Source organism: Mustela nigripes, chromosome 5 (assembly GCF_022355385.1).
Source record: "Mustela nigripes isolate SB6536 chromosome 5, MUSNIG.SB6536, whole genome shotgun sequence".
Classification (NCBI taxonomy): domain Eukaryota; kingdom Metazoa; phylum Chordata; class Mammalia; order Carnivora; family Mustelidae; genus Mustela; species Mustela nigripes.
In genome coordinates this window covers 22,588,014-22,608,477 of record NC_081561.1, presented here as the reverse complement: position 1 = coordinate 22,608,477, position 20,464 = coordinate 22,588,014, and the positions used below count along the sequence as shown (strand labels likewise).

The following is a 20,464-nucleotide window of genomic DNA, read 5'->3' as shown; positions in this document are numbered from 1 at the left end:
GGAAGGAGGGGAGCTCTCCATCCGTGGAGATCCTTAAAAATTGGGCAGAGGAAATATCTGTGAGAAGGGATGACACCTTAAACCTCTTTGGGGGCATGCCGATAGAATGACGAACTATTCTGTGACTCTTTGATGGCTTGGCCTGGAGTAGCGGAGACTGAGGGGAAACAGGAAAACTTCTCTGGGTACGGAAAAGAGCCACTGTTGCTTTCCATGGGAAGACAAGTCACAGGAGCTTCACCTAAAGCCTTAGAGATTTAGATTACATTTTATGGGTAAGAATTTTTGAGACCTAGGTTGTGAAAATCCTGTGGACATCTGCAAACTACAAGATAGATTTGTGTGAGACCCAGAGTCAGCCCTCTGATTCTGTTGCAGGAAGAAATATGTATATTTTTCAATACAGTTCCAAATAGAATTATTCCAGCACCCTATATTCAGTTCATGGCATTCTCTTGGGAAAGGAGAACCCCTAAAGCTAGTATTTTCAGGCACCAAACATCATCTCAGTTTTGGGGATAACAGTGAGGAGCAGGTAACAGGTGTGAGGTCCCTTCTGTCTGGATACCTGTACAGGGCTGTGTTGCTGGGTCAGCAGCCCCGGGGTGAGGATGAGCCTGGGACACAGCCCTGCTCTGTTGGGTTAGACTTGTCCTCCCCTCCGGGCTTCTGCCCTGTGAAAATGCAGACGTGTGTGTAGGGTGGCGGGGAAAAACCCTGCAAAAGCCCTGTCAGTACAAAGGGAGGCAAAATACCTATTAAAAAGCATTATCGGGGCACCTGGGTGGCTCAGTGGGTGGTTCAGGTCATAATATCAGGGTGGCTCAGGTCATAATCCCAGCGTCCTGGGATCGAGCCCCACATCGGGCTCCCTGCTCAGTAGGGAGCCTGCTTCCCGCTGCCCCAACCCCTGCCTGCCTCTCTACCTACTTGTGATCTCTGTCAAATAAATAAATTTAAAAATCTTTAAAAGCTTGCTCTTCCTTAGTATTTGGTTGCAGTTTCAACATGCAGCCACATGATGTCACAATTGGATTTTGATTTTCGCTGTGCATTTGTCTCCAATGACAGGTGAAGGCGTTTTCCAGGCTGGAGCAGAGAGGTCTGAGACTCGGGGCGCAGCAGAAGTCCAGGAAGATGAAGACACGCAAGTGGAGGTCCCGGTTGACCAGGTAGTCCCCATGTACAAACCAAACGGCCACTCTTTTCTTTCAAGTTCTGGGTTATCTGCTCTAGGCTGTTCCTAAGCGTGTGCTTAGACCGTCTCAGGAGCTGGGCGGTCCAATGACCCACGACACACCCTTAGGTCTTCCTAGTATTCCTTCAAAGAGCCATTTGGGCTGTTTTTAAATTTTTATTTTATAGTCACAGGAAATGAGGTGACTTTAATAAATAGCATCGAAGGAGGTGGATTGGGGTAAGCCCTGAGATGGAAAGGGGGAGAAGGTTTGATACAGAAAAAGCATATTGGCATATTGGCTGGGAGTTTTATCTAGAAAAAAAGTCCTCCATTCAGAAAAGCTTTTTTTTTTTTTTTTAAAGATTTTATTTATCCATTTGACAGACAGAGATCATAAGTAGGCAGAGAGGCAGGCAGAGAGAGAGGAGGAAACAAGCTCCCCGCTGAGCAGAGAGCCCGATGCGGGGCTCAATCCCAGGACCCTGGGATCATGACATGAGCTGAAGGCAGAGGCTTAACCCACTGAGCCACCCAGGCGCCCCCCCCCCGCTTTTTTTTTAAACGCCGTGATATTCTCTCCTTTAGGTCCTTGAAATTGTGGTTGGAATTTATTTTTCATAAAAGAATTGCGTATACAAATACAACGCGCATGTTTGCTGTGTGTATTGATTTTCTTTTTAGGCCAACAGAGCATGGTACTTGGAGGACAGAGAATGAGAGTGGGTGAGCGTGTGCGCGCGCACGTGTATGTGTGTGTGCGTGTGTGTGTGTGTGCACGCATGTGCTTGTAGAAGGGATGAAGGAGTGTTCGTGTTGTTTAAATGATGCAAGAAATAAGTCAGTTAGGCTTTTTAATACAATTCAGCCGGATTTCTTACATTTCTAGATGGAGGATTGGAATTGAGGTGGGGAGGGGGACATCGTAACCCCAGGCTCGAGGGAATGAGAATTCACTAGGAATTGCCACTTGTCCTCTGACTATTGTGTGATATTCCCTTTACAGAAAGCGAATTTCAATCCTACAGTTTCCATAGACGAACTTCTCAGTCGTATTTGTTTTCACGGAGGAGCAGCGGGGCTGCTGCTTGATGATTCCACAGGCATTTCCCATAAGCATCGCTTTCCTGATGGGAAGCCTCATGTGTTAAAAATCACACAGATTTAAAAAATCCAATTTATTACCCAGGATTAGCTATAACAAATAATTTTTCATAAACTCCAGTTATAGGTTATATATATATATATATAATTTTTTTTTTTTTTTGGTGGAGGGAAAATGGAATTTTAAGTCTTCTGTGATGCGGTAATTAAATGTTCCAGTGGAAGACAAAGGAGAGTAACTGTCTGTCTGTACAGCTGCCCCCAAACAAAATGAACTTATTCCAGAGCCAGAATGCCACAGATCAAGGGAAAATCAGACTCTGATAACCAAAAATGAAGTCTCTTTGTTAATCACTTCACAGGTTTCAGAATCTGTGGTAGGTGTTTCTTTGCTTGTGAGTTTGGTGTCACAGGAAGGGGAGCCGAGAGAGGGAAGGATCAGGTCTCTTATGCTACCGGGGTAGGTGTCTGCGGAGCTCCATTGCTCACGTGACCAGAGAGGGGTCACTTATGAGAATGCGCGTCTGCGGAGACACTGAGTTAGCAGACCCGTGAAAGCTGGGCGAGGTCAACACACTGATGTCAGTTTGAAGGAAATAAAACCCAATAACAAAAGGTCAGAATTCCTTTCTTCTTTGACCCCATAAGTAATCGAGCTGGAATTAGCTGGTGGCCATGGTTGGCGAGAGGTGCTTATGGGGTCCGGTCTCAGGGTCGTTCTCTCTGTGGCCTGCTGACCTTCTACTCCGTATCCTCAGCAGCTGTGTTACGGGTCTTATGAAGCATCCAATGAGGGTGTGGAGAAGTTAGTGGAAAGCTCCGCGATCGTTGAGAACAACTCTGTGGATGTCCTGCCACTGTGTTCTCCAGGAAGCAGTGGGTGCTGTTTACTGAGTACCTACCAAGTGCCAGGCACCCCGCACTGGGCACTTTCATCTCGTGTAATTGTCTTACCGCCCCCCCCGCCCCACGTCATATGGAGAAAGGAAGTGAGCTCGTGTAGGTGAACTTGCTTGTCCAAGGTTGTACCATTCTACAGAGGAGTTTGTGTTTGAAAGTAGGTCTCTCCAGTTTCCAAGTGTGTGGGTGATCTGGGGAAAGAGTATTAATGCAAACACACACACACACACACACACACACACACACAGAAAAAAAAAAAAAAAACAAATCCAAACCCCCAAAAGCCAATTACTAGCTTAAGGAAGAAAAAAAAATCCCTGCATAGGCAAGGAAATGGAGTCATCACATACAACTTGGCTCAGCTGTAAATTACACTGACGTACACTCCCTCTTGGGCCGACACAGTTCATTTCTTTGGACAGATCTCCTATCATCTAAATGGTTCATGTTATAGCTTTAGTCAAAGGGCTATGGATAAGGGTGTGTGTGTGTGTGTGTGTGTGTGTGTAAATACCATGTGTAATCGGCCAAGTAGTGTATCGATGCCTGAAAAGCAGATCAAGTTTTAGAAGTAAATATTGCCAGGAGCCAATTCTCCGTGGATCTCTTGTGTTTCTGCATATCTTATGAGCAGAGGGACAGATCGCCTTTGTTCTGGATTATTTTATCTCTCTCCCTTTTTTTTTTTGTTTTTTTGGACTGTCTTTTTAACGATGTTTGAACAAGCTTGGAAGACAGACACAGTGACTTCCTCTGAAACAATCGCTCTAAGCTCGAGGCAGTCTTAACTCTGAGGGAGGTTTGGCAATTTCTGGGGACTTTTTTTGATTGTTAGACCTGTGGGAGTACTCCTGGCATCTGGTGGGAAGTAGCCAGGGCTTCGGCTAAATGCCTCGTAATGCCCAGGGAAGCCCTCCCAACAAAAAATTACCCAGTCCAAAATGTTAACAGGACTGGGATGAGAACCCCTGGCATAGGGCAAAGGCCAGCTTTGTTTATTGCCCCGTATCGTAAGGACAATGTCCTCCGGCGCTGCAGGTCAGGCAGGGTTAGTATCCATTGTAAAAGATACGGTGCCGTCGAACTGTATGCTCACAACTGGTCAAAACGGGGTGCCTGGGTGGTGCAGTTAAGCGTCCAACTCTTGGTTTTTGCTCCAGTCATACCTCAGGGTCATGGGTTTGAGTCCTGCATCGGGCTTGTGGAGTCTGCTTAAGACTCTCTCCCTCTCCGTCTGCTCTTCCCACCTTAGCACACATGCATTCCCTCCTCCTAAAATAAATGAATAAATACAAAAAAGAAACTAGTCAAAACTGTAAATGTTACATGTATTTTAGCACAATAAAAATATTCGGAAAAAGATTGGGTTCTTTCCCTGGATTGTGAGCTACTATTTGCATCACCTGGGTCTCCCTTCCCGTTGGTCTGTGGGAATGGGATCCCGGGGAGTGGGTGCTTGTGGTGATACTCTGGCTACTGCTGTTGCTGTGAGCAATACAATTCTTTGTCTCTGACCCGGGAGTCTCGTGTCTTCTGCCACATCTCTGACATCGTGGCAGGCTAAAGAGGATGCTTGTAAGTAGGGTAAAGTTCTAGACCTTCCAGACTCCTTCCGTCTCCCTGCATGAGTGTTGGTGTGTTTAAGTGTGAGCAAATGTGGACTCATTCCAGCCAAGGACATGGCCAAACTCTGTCCCAACGTTCAGACTCTTGTCACTTTTTTTTTTTAATATTTTATTTATTTATTTGACAGACAGAGATCATAGATAGGCAGAGAGACAGGCATAGAGAGAGAGGAGGAAGCAGCTCCCTGCTGAGCAGAGAGCCCGACGTGGGGCTTGATCCCAGGACCCCGAGATCATGACCTGAGTGAAGGCAGAGGCTTAACCCACTGAGCCACCCAGGCGCCCCTCTTGTCACTTTTTTTTTTTTTAAAGATTTTATTTATTTATTTGACAGAGAGAGATCACAAGTAGGCAGAGAGGCAGGCAGAGAGAGAGAGGAGGAAGCAGGCTCCCCGCTGAGCAGAGAGCCCGATGCGGGACTCGATCCCAGGACCCTGAGATCATGACCTGAGCTGAAGGCAGCGGCTTAACCCACTGAGCCACCCAGGCACCCCTCTTGTCACTTTTTAAGACGACCCTGGATCTAACTACTTCCAAACCCATGGGTAACTGAAGAATGGCATGTTTTTAAAAATGTATTTGGGGAGGCCAGAATGAATATCTTTTCTCAGGAGAGAGTTTAGATCGAACAAGAATAAAGTATTCTTTTAGAAATTAGGTTTTTTTGTGTGCACACTCCAAATCACTCTGGTTCCTCCTAAGCAGAGGAGCAAGTGCCTGATTAGCCAAGAGCTGTGGTCACATTCTTGCACTGGTGTCACTTCTTGGGTCACTTCTAAGTGGATGCTTTTCCAAGCGAAGGTGGCAAGCAGTGAGCTCGCTCTGTAACTAAGGATCAGGCAGGAGAACCCACCGTCTCAGAAGCCCAAGCAAACAAATACCTAGGAAATAGGCAAATAAGAAGATATATTTTGGATTTTGTTCCATTTTACAGAAGAGGGCAGAAGGTGAGGATAGTAACTTCCGAGCAGTTTCAGATTATTTTATAGCTCTCCTCATCCATTTGTAGATGATTTTGAATAGTAAAATAATGAGAATCACAAGATGTTTTTATGCGAAGTAGTTTTCATTAAATAGCGTTTAAGCTGTATCATGAACACTGGAGAAGTGAAAGCTTTTTTTTTTTAATGGGAAGTTTTGATGCAGACTCTTCTTTATTTAAAACCTAATTAGCCATTAAGTTACATATATAATATATAATATGGTTTAAAATTTAACAAAGATTACAACAAAAGTAGCAACCATGTTCCTCACCTCTCCGTGCCTGCATTCCTCTTCCACAGAGACCACCCCTTTCAGCTCTATTCTCACAGAACACACCATTGTATTTCTAAACCATAACTCCTTCCCTCCCTTCCATTTTAATACCTCTGAACTCTTTGGGTCTTGCAAGTGATTGTGTGTCATAGTTTAGTTGGCTTTTTTTTTTTTTTTTTTTAAATTTTAAGAGGTACATAAACTAATGGAGATCCTTTTAAATAGGTGACATCCCAAATTCGGTAAAGTACGTTTCTCGATTTTAGTTTTCAGATGTAGATAGAGTTAACTTCATCTCTGATGACTGTGGAAGCTGATTGTTGAGCTCTCTTACCAGCTCTTCTCCCCCAACCAATAAGGCCACGTGCACACAAACGCACGAATGCACGACCCTCTGCTTCTTTCTTTCCACCCTCCTAATGACGATTTTGGCTGAGTCAGTGTTTAATCTGTACGCCATCTTTGCTATGTCAGCCTCACTGAGCTGAGCCACAGGGTGGACTCTGGTTACGTCTCCTTCCCTGCGCACCACTTTCCCTTCTTCATATTTTAGTAATCGCCTTTTTTTTTTTTAATTCATTTGCTTACTTTTCTGTGTAGCTGTTACCCAGCCATCTCTAAACTCTGCCAGGTGGTGGGTTTCCCCTTGGTGTCTGCCGGTGTGTGCAGTCATGGTGACATTTCCCCGCCATCTTTTTTTCTCAAACACGTCAGTCCTCAGGTTCAGGCTGGTTCCGTGTTCTCTGGATCTGCTTTTTGGAGTTACCCTGGGATTTTTCTTGACCATTATCTTGGGAATCTCCTTCACTTCCTCAGGGGATGGGGCTCCTCTCCCTCGGATTCCACATCTCTCTCTCTCTCTTGGTCACACCTTCATTTCTTGGGGAATTCGCCCTGAGTGGCCTTCTGGGAAGCATGTTGTGTTTGAAACTTTACATGTCCGACTGTGTCTTTTTTTCCCTACTCAGACTTCACCCTAGGTATGGCTGGGTGTAAAATTTGAGGTGAGATAATGATTTCCCTGAGAATTCTGAAACCACGGCTCTGTTGTCCTTTCCATCCAGAAAGGACAATTGGGAAGTTTGATGCCATTCTGTTTCCTGAACCTTTGTAAGTAATCCTTTTTCCCTCTTTGGAAGCATTTAGGGTCTTTCCTTTGTTTCTGATGTTCTGAAAATTTCCCATTATGTGCCTTGGTGCAGCAATTTGGGCTTACTGTACGGGGTGCTAAGTGGGTTTTTGTGTTTTTGTTTTTGTTTTGTTTTGTTTAAGATTTTTATTAGAAAGAGAGAGCACATGAGTAGGGGAAGGGCTCCCTAATGCAGACCCCTAATGCAAGGCCGATCTAGGACCCCGAGATCATAACCTGAACTGAAGTTAGAGACTTCTCTTAATGGGCTTTTTAATTTTTGAAATGTTTATTTCTCAGTTCAGGAAAAAAAAAATATTGAACTATCTATTTGAGTTTCCTTCTCCCCATCTCTACTCTGTCTGGAACTCCCAAGTATTAGAATACAAGCCTTCTTAGACTGACCCTCCACTTACTTCTCCTATGTTTCATATCTATAAATTTTCTTGCTATTTTCTCAACTTCTTTTAAAGTCAAAAAGCCTCAGAATTTATCTTCCATCTCTTGATTTATTTCCCTTGTCATCATATTTTGTTTTTAATTTCCCTCATATTCTCTGAATGCTCATTTTTTATAACCTCTTATTCTTGTTTTATGGATGTGATAGCTTCCTTTATATCTCCAAGGATTCATCTATTATTTTAAACTTTCTTTTCCTGTAATATCTCTTGTTTCTTATGTGTTTCTTTGCTTCTTTCTAGGTTTTGATTTCTATCTCCATGTTAGAGGTGTTTCTTGGCTGTCTGGGTAGAGGTTTTTTTTTTTTTTTTAATTGAAATATATCTGACCTACACCATTCTATCAATTTAAGGTGTATGTCTGGTTAGATTTTAGTGTGCAGCGTTAGGGAAACTCTGCATGCATAGGCTCAGCTCCTTGGGTTAAGGGAGTTTCACTGTAGGACTGTTTTTTTGCCATTTCCTTGGCAGATCTCCATTTTTCATTGTTCTTGTAGGTTGGTCTTTTTCCTTTGAATGGAGTCTTTTGGGTGTCAGCCTGGATGTGAGCATTTGGGGACCTGACGGTGGGATGGGGCGTTGGGGATCTTGCAGTTTAGAAATGTATACGTCCTGGTTTCAGTACGGTGCCCATGGTGCCCTTGTTCTCAGCTGTGCTGAGTCTGGCTCCCCTGTAGTTCAACATCTTTAGAGAAGAAAACTCCTGTCTTTCTCAAGGGCGGGGTGGGGGGAATCTTGGGAGTCTCAGTGCTTCTTTTAAAGACTATAAGCTAGTCCCCCTATTTTTAGTCACACATACGCCCCTTCTTCCAGAGATAGATGGTGCTGCCCGTCCCTCAGCTTTCTGTAGGTCCTTCAGCGCGCAGAGGTCTGCTTCTCGGCGCCCCCTCCCACAGGAGCAAATTTTAGCAGCATCGGTTCTGCTGTCACTGGCCCCACAGCCATTGGCTTTCCCAGATTTTATGGCTGTTATTTCCTTCCCAGGCTTCCGTGCCCTTATGGGGTCATGGTTTTTTTTTTTTTTTTGGGGGTTTTTTCCTAATTGCCTTTACTGACAATTTAGAGGGATGTCAGAAGGGAGCTAAGTGAAAAAAAAAAAAATTCACATTTGTTCAACGTGTTGTGTTTAACCAGGGATCCCTTCCACACTAATTCATTCCAGGGAAAATTAACGGTCTTTATAGAATTTCCACTAGTGATGAGAAACGGGCAGCCTGACCTGATCTCCCACAAGAGACTCTTTGGCTGGCACAGGGTTCACAGAATCTCTTTAGTAGCCCTGACACTCTTCAGTGCACCCCCGACCCCAGCACACTGTGTTACCAACGCTGGTCGTGGATTACACACTTGTGTTCTTTCCCCAGCCCCTGGGGGCATTTGACATAACACCACTTAAAAACAAAAACAAAAAAAACCAAAACAAAACTGTAGTTGGGACACCTGGGTGGTTCAGTCATTTGAGTGTCTGCTTTTGTCTCTGGTCATGATCCCAGGGTTCTCGGATGGAATCCTGAGGTGGGCTCCCTGCTCAGTAGGGGAGAGTCTGTTTCTCCCTCTCCCTGCCGTGCCTCCCCCTTCTTGTGTGTTCTCTATCTCTCTCTTTCTCAAATAAATAAATCAATCTTAAATAAAAATCTGTAGTCTAACCAGAAATAGTAAGGTTTGAAATCCCAAAGTGCCCAATGACATAGTTGTGTTCTCCGCGCCGACGCGTGGCCTCGCCGCTTACCCAGACTGCTGCTTACGGGGAATCGGCCACCGCTGGCCATCTCCTGTGACAGGCGAACTAGATGGAGAGCTTCTCCGCATTACTTTTCCACGAGTAATAAAAGACACAGAAGGGTAAAGGGAGGTGCTTTTTCTGACCAGACCCATAGATCCATGGAATGTATTTGTGAAAGTAAGAATTATAAGATGTTTAAAGCCAGAAGGGACATGGGTGCAAGCTCCGTAGTGTGCCATCGAGGACACAAAGCCTCCTCTTCCCGCAGAGCCACAGCCTGCTGAAGGGGGTGTCCCTGCAGGTGCCCAGGGCTTCCAGCTTGGACCTCTCTCTCTGAGCACCTCAAGGGAGGGCAACGGGTGAGATTCGGGGCTTCTAGTTTTCCCACAGACAGCAACACATGCCGTCTGTGTGGAGGGCTCCTCGGCTGTCACTGCCTTCACTGAAGTGAAAGGGATCACTGTGTAAACAATGTCTCCACCATCCTTCAGGTCCCAGGCTTTCCACGAGTCGTGCTCACGTCCGCCGCTGCAGGGCTCGCGCTCCGCTGCGGGACTGGAGAGGGGGGTGATCTGGCTTCTTAATTTCCCTGTGCATCCTCAGCAAGGGTCTTTGTGACATCCTGTTTCTAGATTTGTGTTTACTTGATGGAAATGGTGTTAAACATTAAAACATAGCCCTCGGGGATTTCTGATGTAAGTGAGAGAAAAATCAACATTTACTTCTAAAGTGAGAGAACTTATTGGAGATTTTTTTTTCCCTCCCTAATGATGACTAAAATAGTCTCATGCTATCTGAATATGTTTACAGTGTGTCCTGTCTTCCTGTATGGGTGTCTCAGGACCGGAGGAGCTTCGTGGGCTTGGGTGGGCCAGCTCTCAGCAGGTGCCTGGCTGGAGCCTCACTCCGCTTGCAGGGTCGCATCTGTGAACAGAAACCCCCCTTTTTTATAGGTCACGGTACTTCAAACCACATCTAAATCTTTTTATTGAGTTATTTTTCTCTTCCCCTCTGAAAACCGAAAGTGGTATTTCGTTATCACAAAAAACTAAAACTGAGTATTTCCAAACACCTCATTCAGCTTGGGTGGGGATGACTTTGAGTTTCCACGGCAACAGAAGCAAACACAAGCAGGGCGACTTCTCGGTCTGCAACACCATTGCCGGAACTCTACAGAAACGCTTTCCATGGAGAGCCTGAAACAGACCCTCCCCTCTTTCCCAAAGCAGAAACAGAAGGTGGTAAATGGTACATGAGAAGCAGACTTCATTTTGTTTGTTTTTGGTGCTGGTCTCTGCCATTTTTGTTTCTTTTTGGTGCTGATCTCTGCTCCCTGGAGGAGTGGGTTTCAGGGGGGATGCGGTGACAGGTGGGACTGGGGAGGAGACACAGTGGTCACGGCGGTCAGACACTAGGGAGGAGGGCGCAAGTGGTGGGCTTGACGAGAAAGTTCTAACTCGCGCCGTTCTCTCAGATAACCGGGGTCTTAAACCTTCACATACAATCCTCAGGGAGCTTCAATGTAAATATGACAAATAAATATTTACTTCTAAAGTGGGCAGGACCTCAGCTGTGGTCTCCGTTTCGATGCCTCTCCCGTGTCTAGTTTGGGTGCTGCTGTGGCTGGCAAAGGTGTGATGTGGGTTTCAAGCGCGCGACCTCCGAGCCGCCCCAGCTGTCCGTGACTACCGTCCAAGTAATTGACACTTTCGACATCCTGTGACTCATTTCCATATGATTTCCATATTCCATCTCCCTTCCTCTCGCCATGCAGGAATCTCGAGTTAACCTTGGTCACCGCATGCTCACTCTCTAGGAATCCTGAATACTCAGAACCGTCCCCGCGAGGACGCAGCCGGCGCTAATAACGACCAGACCTTTCCTGACTTGCCATCCAAATCAACCACCATCTCAGACTGCCTGTTAGGAAATAAATAGTAAGATATGCAGATAAGCGCATGCAGGCAAAAGGCACTTGGAACACCAACACTGGTGTTGTATTAGGGAGAACTATGGAAGCTTTCTAGTAAAACTTTGTAAGAACAATTGCTTATGATAAAGAATATGCTTGCTTTTTTCTTTTAAAGTGGGGAAGGGGGGTAGGGCAGAGAGAGAGGGAGGATCTGAAGCAGACTCCCCACTGAGCACAGAGCCTGATGCAGGGGCTCGATCTCACGCCCCTAGGATCATGACCTGAGCCAAAACCAAGTCAGATGCTCAACCAACTGAGCCTCCCTGCCCCCCAGGAGACCCTAAGTAACATGCTTTTTGACAGATAAAAGTTCTTACCTTTTTTTTATATATAAAAACTTGTAGGTTTGAGGGTATATATAGTCTGTAATTGTACATATATGTGTAACGTGTCTGTTACTCTAGCCGTGCTGTTGTTGCTCCTGATGCCGGGTTGTGGGGCTGGAATCGTTTGAGGGACTTCTGTGATCCTTGCTGTCCTACTACGTACATCGGGTTGTGCGTGTCCTGGAGAAGGTCTAGTGCACACCCTTACTTGACACCAGTGAAGCACGGGAATCGTGCTCTAATCGTGCTTTAGGATTCCGCAATTCCTTGTAGTCCTGAGATTTTAGGATGGATGTACTGTTTGGAGAAACAATTCCTACCTGAAAACGGGTTCTCTTAAAATTTTAGCCACAGATTGGCTAACATTTGAGGTCAATGCAAAGAAGAAGGTAAATCCCCTTCTTTAAGGGAGAAGACTTGAAGCCTCGGTAAGAGCATCTTCCTGATTTGTTGCCTTTGGGCTCCGTGTCCCTGAGCCTTGTTCACTGACTATACGCCGGTGCCCGCATCCCAGCCAGAGGGCAGGTCCAACTAAATGCAGAAGCTGAGAACTACTTGGGGATTTTTAGGAAATTAAAAAGTTGTAAGTTTTTTGTTGTTGTTGTTGTTTTTTTTTTTTTTTTTGTGGAGTGGGTGGGGCACTAGGAACATTTTTCTAGAACTTTCTGTATTATAATTTTGAGTGAGCTGCTCCTCTCAGATCTTTTTGTTAGTTCATTCATTCAGCTTTCTCATTCATTCAGCACCAGCAGCGACTTCCCACCAGGAGTCACGGGACAGTCTGTGAAGGGAAGGTTTTACACCTGAGACAAGGGAGGTGTCTGCCTGGAGCATAACTGCCCAATAAAGCAGGGAGATACCCGGAGGCTGGTTCCTCAGGTGGCACATTCTCTGGGCATCATCTTAGCAGAGAGTTGGCCACGCAGCTCCACCTGGTGGTCAGGAGTTGGGGCACACGGTTTCCTTAAAAGTTGAAGCAAGAGGGGTAAGTTGGTGCAGCCTCTTTGGAGAACAGTGTGGAGATTCCTCAAGAAATTTAAAATAGAACTTCCCTATGACCTGGCAATTGTACTACTGGGTATTTACCCCAAAGATACAGATGTAGTGAAAAGAAGGGCCATCTGTACCCCAGTGTTTATACCAGCAATGGCCACGGTCGCCAAACTATGGAAAGAACCAAGATGCCCTTCAACAGACGAATGGATAAGGAAGATGTGGTCCATATACACTATGGAGTATGATGCCTCCATCAGAAAGGACGGATACCCAACTTTTGTAGCAACATGGACGGGACTAGAGGAGATTATGCTGAGTGAAATAAGTCAAGCAGAGAGAGCCAATTATCATATGGTTTTACTTATTTGTGGAGCATAACAAATAGCATGGAGGACATGGGGAGTTAGAGAGGAGAAGGGAGTTGGGGGAAATTGGAAGGGGAGGTGAACCAGAGACTATGGACTCTGAAAAACAATCTGAGGGTTTTGAAGGGGCGAGGGGTGGGAGGTTGGGGTACCAGGTGGTGGGTATTAGGGCACGGATTGCATGGAGCACTGGGTGTGGTGCAAAAATAATGAATACTATTATGCTGAAAATAAATAAAAAATAAATAAATTTTTTTTAAAAAAAGAGGGGCACTTGGGTGGCTCCGTCAGTCAGGCAGGCATCTGACTCTTGATTTCGGCTCAAGTCCTGATCTCAGGGTCATGGGATCGAGCTCTGTGATGGGCTCTGCTGGGTGCACGGAGCCTGCTTAAGATTCTCCCGTCCCTCTCCCCTCCTGCTCGTGCTTGTGCTCCCTCTCTTTCTTCTTAAAAAAAAAAAAAAAAAAAGAAAGAAAGAAAGAAAGAAAAGAGAAGAGAAGAAATTGAAGACTCTGCTAACATACAACAAACCATCGACAGTTCTTAAACAGAGAGATCTGGGGCATTTCGGACACTCACAGTGTTGTTCGGCTGTTCCCTCTGTCTAATTCCTGGGCATTTTCCATCTCTCCCAAAGGAAACCCCATGCCTATGTTTTAAACTATTTATTTATTTGAGAGAGAGACCGAGACAGTGTGTGTGCAAGCAGGGGGAGGGGCAGAGGCAGAGAGAGAGGGAGAGAAGCAGGTTCCCAGCTGAGCACGGAGCCTGACACAGGACTCAATCCCAGGACTCCGGATCCTGCTCTGAGCCAAAACCCAGGAGTCAGACGCTCAACCCACTGAGCCACGCGAGCAACCCCAAAACCTCCTGCCTAGTAAGCGGCTTCTGCCCATTCTCCCTTCTCCTCAGGCCTGGCCACCACGAATCTACTTTCTGTCTTCATAGATTGACCTTTTCTGAATGTTTTGTGGATTTTCATGGAAATGAAATCATATAGTAAGTGACCTCCTGTGTCTGGCTCTGCATAGAGCTGACTCACCGCCTGCCCCCCAGGGAAGAGCTGTTCTCGCTGTGAGGGGAGATCCCAAGGCCTCTACGAACAGCGTTCACCTGAGTAGACTCTCCATTGTGGGCGTCCCGCTGCCGGGGCCAAACGTCAGGTCAGCATTGCTCGAGGGGCACCATCGTCCTCCTGGGGAGTTTCTCTGCAGCAAGAGGAGGGCAAGGATTGAGGGAGTGTGCGGCTTGCTGACTCCCTCTTCCCTCCCTCCCGCTGTGGACCCCCACCGTCTTGTGGAAGGGGCGTTCTTTTGCTTCTCTGAAGGTCCTGCCATGGTATAGATTTTATCTCTGTGTGTGTGTGTGTGTGTGTATGGGTGTGAAACCCAGTGTTCCTTCTGGGGATGATTTGATTGATGTATGCACTGGAAACATCTTTAATAATTTAATGTCTGCTTCAAAGGAGATTACACCAAAAAGCACATTGCTTTTCATTTATTCATTACAGATCTGTCATAGCAGAAGTCTTTTTTTTTTTTTTTTTTTTTTTTTTGGCCTGAGTTGTAGTGTCGTAGTAATAATAAATTGTGTTCTACACTGTGGATATTTTAAGGCATTCTAAGCCTTTAAACTCCCATTAGCATCTTATTTAAATGGATCCAACTCTTAGTGTAGCCACCTTAAGCTTTCATTTCGTAAAGCTGAGCTAACCAGATGTGGGATGATGGTGAGAGAGCCGCGGTGGGAAGGTGTAACAGAACGAACGGGACCGGAGGGCGATCCTGTGTGTTTACAGCAGCGCTCCTAATGGTGGGGACAGCAGAGCCTGAAGTCAGGGCTGGGCGTCTCCTTCCTTAGACAGAGGTGAGGGTCTGTCCCCGCTGACTGCATGAAAAGAAGGAAAAAAAAAAAAGCGTATGTGTTTGGGAATCGGGAGTGAGGCGAGAAACGCAAAACTAAAAACTGAAAACCAACTCCCACTATTTCCCCACATTTCAGAATCAATCCAGATTTCAGGAAAGGAAGAGAGACTTCACTTGACACAGAAATAGTCACCTTAATAGACGTTCGCATGTTCTTGGAACAGATTCTCAGAGAGACCAGGGACAGACAGATCTATGCCCCTAAATAACGGCAGTGAACTTGGGGTGTTCTCGGTCATTACCCTTCCACGTTTGTGTTACAGAATTCCGTATAACTTCCCTTTAAAACCAAAACCAAATGTTGCTCCGAGTGGGGCGAGTTTAGGTACACTAACCATTATTCAATTCTCAGAAATAATCTAAAAAGAGCTCTGCTCTCCGTGGCCGTGGTGCTGCGGCATTTCTGGAGTTCTGTCGTGTAACGCGTCGGCGACTCTGCCCAGCCGTCCTCATGACGCGCCCTCCGTGGATCCGCCAAAAAGTCTTTCAGAGAAACCTGGAAACGTTCGGTAATTGTTTCATGTTGAAGCGGGGCTGCGTCTTTCGGAGCCACAGCTCCGGCCACTGAAAGGACACTCGGGGGCTGCTCGCCGCAGTGACCCCGTGAAGGAGAAACCCCTCCTGGTGTGTCTTTAAGGACAAACAGCTGCGGCCCTGGGTTCCAGTCCCCGCCCTGCCTGGCCGTTGCCGTGTGATGCTGTCAGGGTTGCGGGGACCTAAGAGGCGGACCTGGCACGGGTGTCAGGACGGTCTCACGAAGGGACGAGTGTGTCAGCACAGGGCCAAGCACAGGGCGCAACTGTCAGTGCGGACGGGAGCCGGGGCCTCTGGGACACACTCCCCCTACACGCGGCGTTCCTGTGGGCTCCAGCGGGCACCGTGACCGAGCCCAGGTGGCCGGCTGCCATGCCCCCCACCCGAGGTCCCTTTCCGGACCCCTGCGCCAGGCTGTCTACGGTGTGCCCGGTGCCCGCCCGGCTCTGAGCTCCCCGATTCCTGTCGGATTTGTCTCCGAATGTCCGGCACCCCCAGTGCTGCTCCGCGCCGAGGGGTACCCCGGGCCCACTCATGAGTCACGGTGACTCACGATGGAAGATGACCTCTTCCAGAGGGACAAAGGGAGTGCCCCTCACGTCCTTCAGAGTCCCTAAGGAAGGAGCTTGTGGGCTCTGGGCCCGAGCCCCTTTGGCCTTTCCTTGGGCTCTCATGACCTGTGCGTGGCAAGCTGCCCCCAGTGATTCTGAGTCGGCTCCTTATTCCAGCTCTTCGCACCTGCAGTCCCCTCTCTGTCCGAGTGTCCTGTTGAGGAAGCCCCCTCCCAGCCCTTGCTCCTTAGGGTGCATACACCACCCCCCGGCCCGACGTTTCCTCTCCCCTGCCCCCCGGCGCCCGTCCTCTCCCTCAGCACGCTCTTCCTGTCTCGTCGCCCGAAGCGAGTCTGTCTCAGGGCTGGGGTGTGGGCAGGGGCGCATACTGCTGGGCCTCTTGGAAACTGGAGGTTTTTCTCCCCTCCCTTCCTCTGGGTCTTACACATCAAAGCAGGAAACCCTTACCCAGCGCAGGTTCCATTTCCTAAGTCTCCGTCTGCTCTCTTCACACCGCGTGGCGGGGTCACCCCCCACGTGCCCATTTCTGTCCCGCATTTGGCCTTCCCAAGGGCCTCACCCGGGGCAGCAAGCTTAGGGAACTTGGGGGCCCCACACCGTCCGACACCGAATACCCGAACGGAAAATGTGGGAGGCCCAGCCTCACGTATACCATGACTTAAGCTGTGTGATGGTCTACGCCATGGTCACTGGAATATCTTAAGAACAATTAATATTTTTCTTTCATTTTTTTCAAGTGCATCATTGATCTCATGCCGTTGAAACTGAGGCGCTCTGTTGAGCAGAATGCAAGATTTCACAGTTCATCTCTTTTCCTCTTCAAAGTAATGTGTGGAGTTCTGTCCTGAACTTTTAGTCCACTCTGGTTTGCTTTTGTTTGTTTGTTTTTTCTTCCAAAATGGAGCGTATTAGGTTAACTTTTACGAGAAGACCATTAAGACCTCCTAACAAGCATTAGAGTGGTTTGGGGAGAACGGAGTTCCAGAGCGGGAACGGGGGGTGGCCGGGGGGAATTTCATCTCAGACCCTCATTTTATAGGTGCTGGGGGACCACGTGACCTGTCCGGTGTCAACCAGAAGGAGGCAGGTCTAGGTCCTAACTTAGAACAAATCCTGTGTTCTTTCTGTTCTGTTCCTTAGAAGACAAGCTGTTATTTTATCACAGGCAGTGGAAACTCTGACTCCTGGACAGAGCATGTCCTACAAATGGGAGGCGACTCTGGTGTTTCAAGATGTGATATGCCAAGTAGGGGGGGAGGCACTGCGTGTAACTTCTCTCCTTCACTCCCCCTGCATGTTTTATGATATTCTCATGTGACACCTGGGGACTCTGGCCCTCACGGAAGTGAGGTGACAGCTAGTAAGTACCCGACCAAGCCCTGAGCCCAGGCCTTTCTCCAAGTCTTGGCTCTGGAAGTCTGCCTCCTGCTGTCTTTTAAAGCAGACGTATATATATCTGAAAAACTTGGAAATTGCCTAATTTGGGCTCATAGACTCTTGAGCACTTATCATTTTTATAGAAAGGACGTAGAATAGTTTGGCCTTGGAGCTGAGTGACCGTGTTTGTGTTTTGAGATACGCTGGGAGCCCGCAGGCATTGTGTGGGCAGCAGGCCACATGCGGTGCTGGAAAGCCTGGCCTCACATCCTGGCCCCAGCACCATTGCACTCTCTCTGTATCTTGTGATCTAAATACACACCAGGCATCACAGTGGGGAGGTTGATTTCTCTGCAGAAACTTTTTTTTTAAGCTCCTCCTCTGGGCCGGACACTGCACTAGGTATGGGCCAAAGGCCCTACAGTCTGGCTTTGTCTCTGCTGCAGGGCTTACGAGCACTATTCCTGGAGTCACATGCCTCGTCCCAGTCCTGGCTCTTTGACTCCCACACAGCGGGATCTTGGGCGAGCTGTTTGGTCTCTTTGCACCTCGGTTTTCGCCCCCGTAGAAGGGGACTAACACCCACGGCACAGGGCTGTTGGGAGGGCCAGTGCAGGAGATCCCTCGCGAAGAGCGGCGCACCGTGGGTTCTCGGGGAAGGTTGTGCCTTGTCCGCTGCAGAGCGCTGTGTGTGTGTGAGGACGTTTACGTGACTGTGGCGAGATCATCGTCACGTCGTCCCAACGGGCGGTGGCGCATCCGTCGCCCTGCTGACTTTCCTCCCTTATTCATTCTGCCCCGCCAGAGGCCAGCGGAAATCGTGGATGAGGAGGAAGATGGAGGAAAAACGAACAAGGATGCAGAGCAGAAAGAAGACCTCTCCGGAACGAACGGTGCTGTGGAAGGAGCAGGAGAGGAGGCGGCGCCAGCTGACTCGGAGCAGGCCGAGGGCGTCCCGCGTCCCAGCGAGGAGCCGGTGGCCCCCGCCCGCGGGACCGGAGGCACGGATGAGGAGAATGGCGAGGAGCTGGATCAGGTGCATGCCGAACCTCCGGAGGCAGTGGAGGAGGAAGTCAAGTCGCAGGGAGCTGGCAGTGCACAAGGCGAGGTACTTGTGTGTTCGTGTGTGAATGTGTGTGCGGGGCACACGCCCATGCACTTCGGGAGTTGCCCAAGCACTTAGGACTTGCACTGAAACCACTTACTGCCGAGCGGGGAAGGACTCGACACTGTTTGCTTGACCGTATTATTTCGGTCAGTTAACAAGTGCTGCCATCCACCTCTACCTATCAGAGAGTCTATGCATCTGTCCTGTCACCCACCCACTCATCCGTCTGTCCATCCAGCCACCCACCCATCCCCCACCCACACATACACCTACTCCTTCACTCATCGACCCAGTCACCCACCCAACTTCCTACCCACCCATCCCCTCCCCCACCCATGCACCCACGCAACCACTCAACCCCCACCCACCACCGACCCCTGCACCCCTCATCTACCCGCTCACGCACCTGTCCGCCTATCCCCACCCATCCCCCCCGCACTCAGGCACCCACTCACCCATACCTCCGCCTGCTCACCTACCCGTTCCACACCTCCACCCACCCATCACCCATCACTCATCCACCCCACCCCCATCCCTTGTCTCACTCTACAGAGTTCGCAGAGGCTCCCGAGAGTGTATATAACAAATACGAACCAATACAAGTTAAGTTCAGATCCGGGGAGGCACAGACAAGAAATGAACATCAAGGCCATGAGATCTAGACATGAAAGAAAGCACATCCCTTCTGTCATGGGTGACTTCTTTGTACTCTGTTAAGTCTCACTTGGTTAGTCCCCATTAAATGGATTAATTGAATTACGCATTCGATGCACCAGGCATTTATTAATACATGGTGCTACTTATTAGACCGAGAGGGTAAGGAATGACATGCTAACGCCTCCTTCCTAGCCCGTGTTCCCGCTAGGGTCCCTGCAGCAGGAGAGTCTCACGTGCAGGCATCCTTCCAGAGCTTGGATGATTAAATTAGAGACTGATGAATGGAGTCAAGTTCAGCGTCCTAAGAGGCAGGGTGCACTCCGCAGCCTTCTTCCCATCCGGGAGAATGAACCCTTCCTGTCTCTCCCTCTGTTCAGGGCCCAGGATCTTCAGGCTGTAACCTCTCACGCGGGCCTGGATGTCTTTATTCCTGAACCTGGTGTCGTGACTGTGGTTTTCTTGATGATTTACTATGGGTTCATCTGTTTTATTTTGCTTGGGTGGGGTGGGGGGACCAAATTTAGTAATGGTAAAATAGCAAAACCTTCTTGTGGCCAGGTTTCAATAACCGGCACAGAGTCTTCTGTAATCTGTTGTCTGCTTTATACGAAAACATTCTCAGCATCTAAATGAAAACACTCAATGTGTCTCCTGTCTCCTCTTTCCTTAAGGTGAGGGAATCACAGTTGTAGTCAGTTACAAATTCCCCATATGCTGTTCTGCAGAGTTACTGAAAATGAGCGAAAATTTGTATCCTGAGTTGTTTGTAGCTAAAATTAGAAATCAGTCCATAACATGATTCTCTTTCCCTCAATAAGGACATCAAATGAACTTCTCAAGAAACACACACACACACACACACACACACACACACACACACACACTTTCTCAAGGGAAGCAAAATGGCTCATCTGGGGGTATCACCCGCAAAGCACAGTAACATGGAGGACCGTGTCCTCACTGTCACGGTGTCACAGATATGGTAACTACAGCAGTTGGCTTCATGAAGCTCTTCATTATTGTTGCCTCTGATGAAAGTCTCCAGCAAGAAACCCGAGCGCAAACCCTCTGTGGAACCTCGGTCCTGAGGTCCAAGAGTGTGCTCTCCCAGTGCTCTGGGTTTTAATTCAGTGCTGTCACCTCAAACAGCTGTACCGAAACGAGTGGGGGACCTGTCTGTCCATTCTGGAAATTCAGCTTTTAAAAACAGACGTCTTCTAAGAATTGGGCCTCGGTCAAGATCAAGGTCCTGGAATGTG

General features: G+C 47.9%; 1 protein-coding gene across 3 annotated transcripts in view; it reads left to right on the top strand.

Moving 5' to 3' along the window:
- DCDC2 (doublecortin domain containing 2) overlaps positions 1-20,464 on the top strand; it is a 134,641-nt gene that overhangs the window by 108,046 nt on the left and 6,131 nt on the right. For all 3 annotated transcript variants that reach the window (XM_059399541.1, XM_059399542.1, XM_059399540.1), the window contains exons 9-10: positions 1,072-1,172; positions 18,246-18,548. In XM_059399541.1, coding sequence (XP_059255524.1) covers positions 1,072-1,172; positions 18,246-18,548 — 404 coding nt within the window. The remainder of the gene's footprint in view (positions 1-1,071; positions 1,173-18,245; positions 18,549-20,464) is intronic.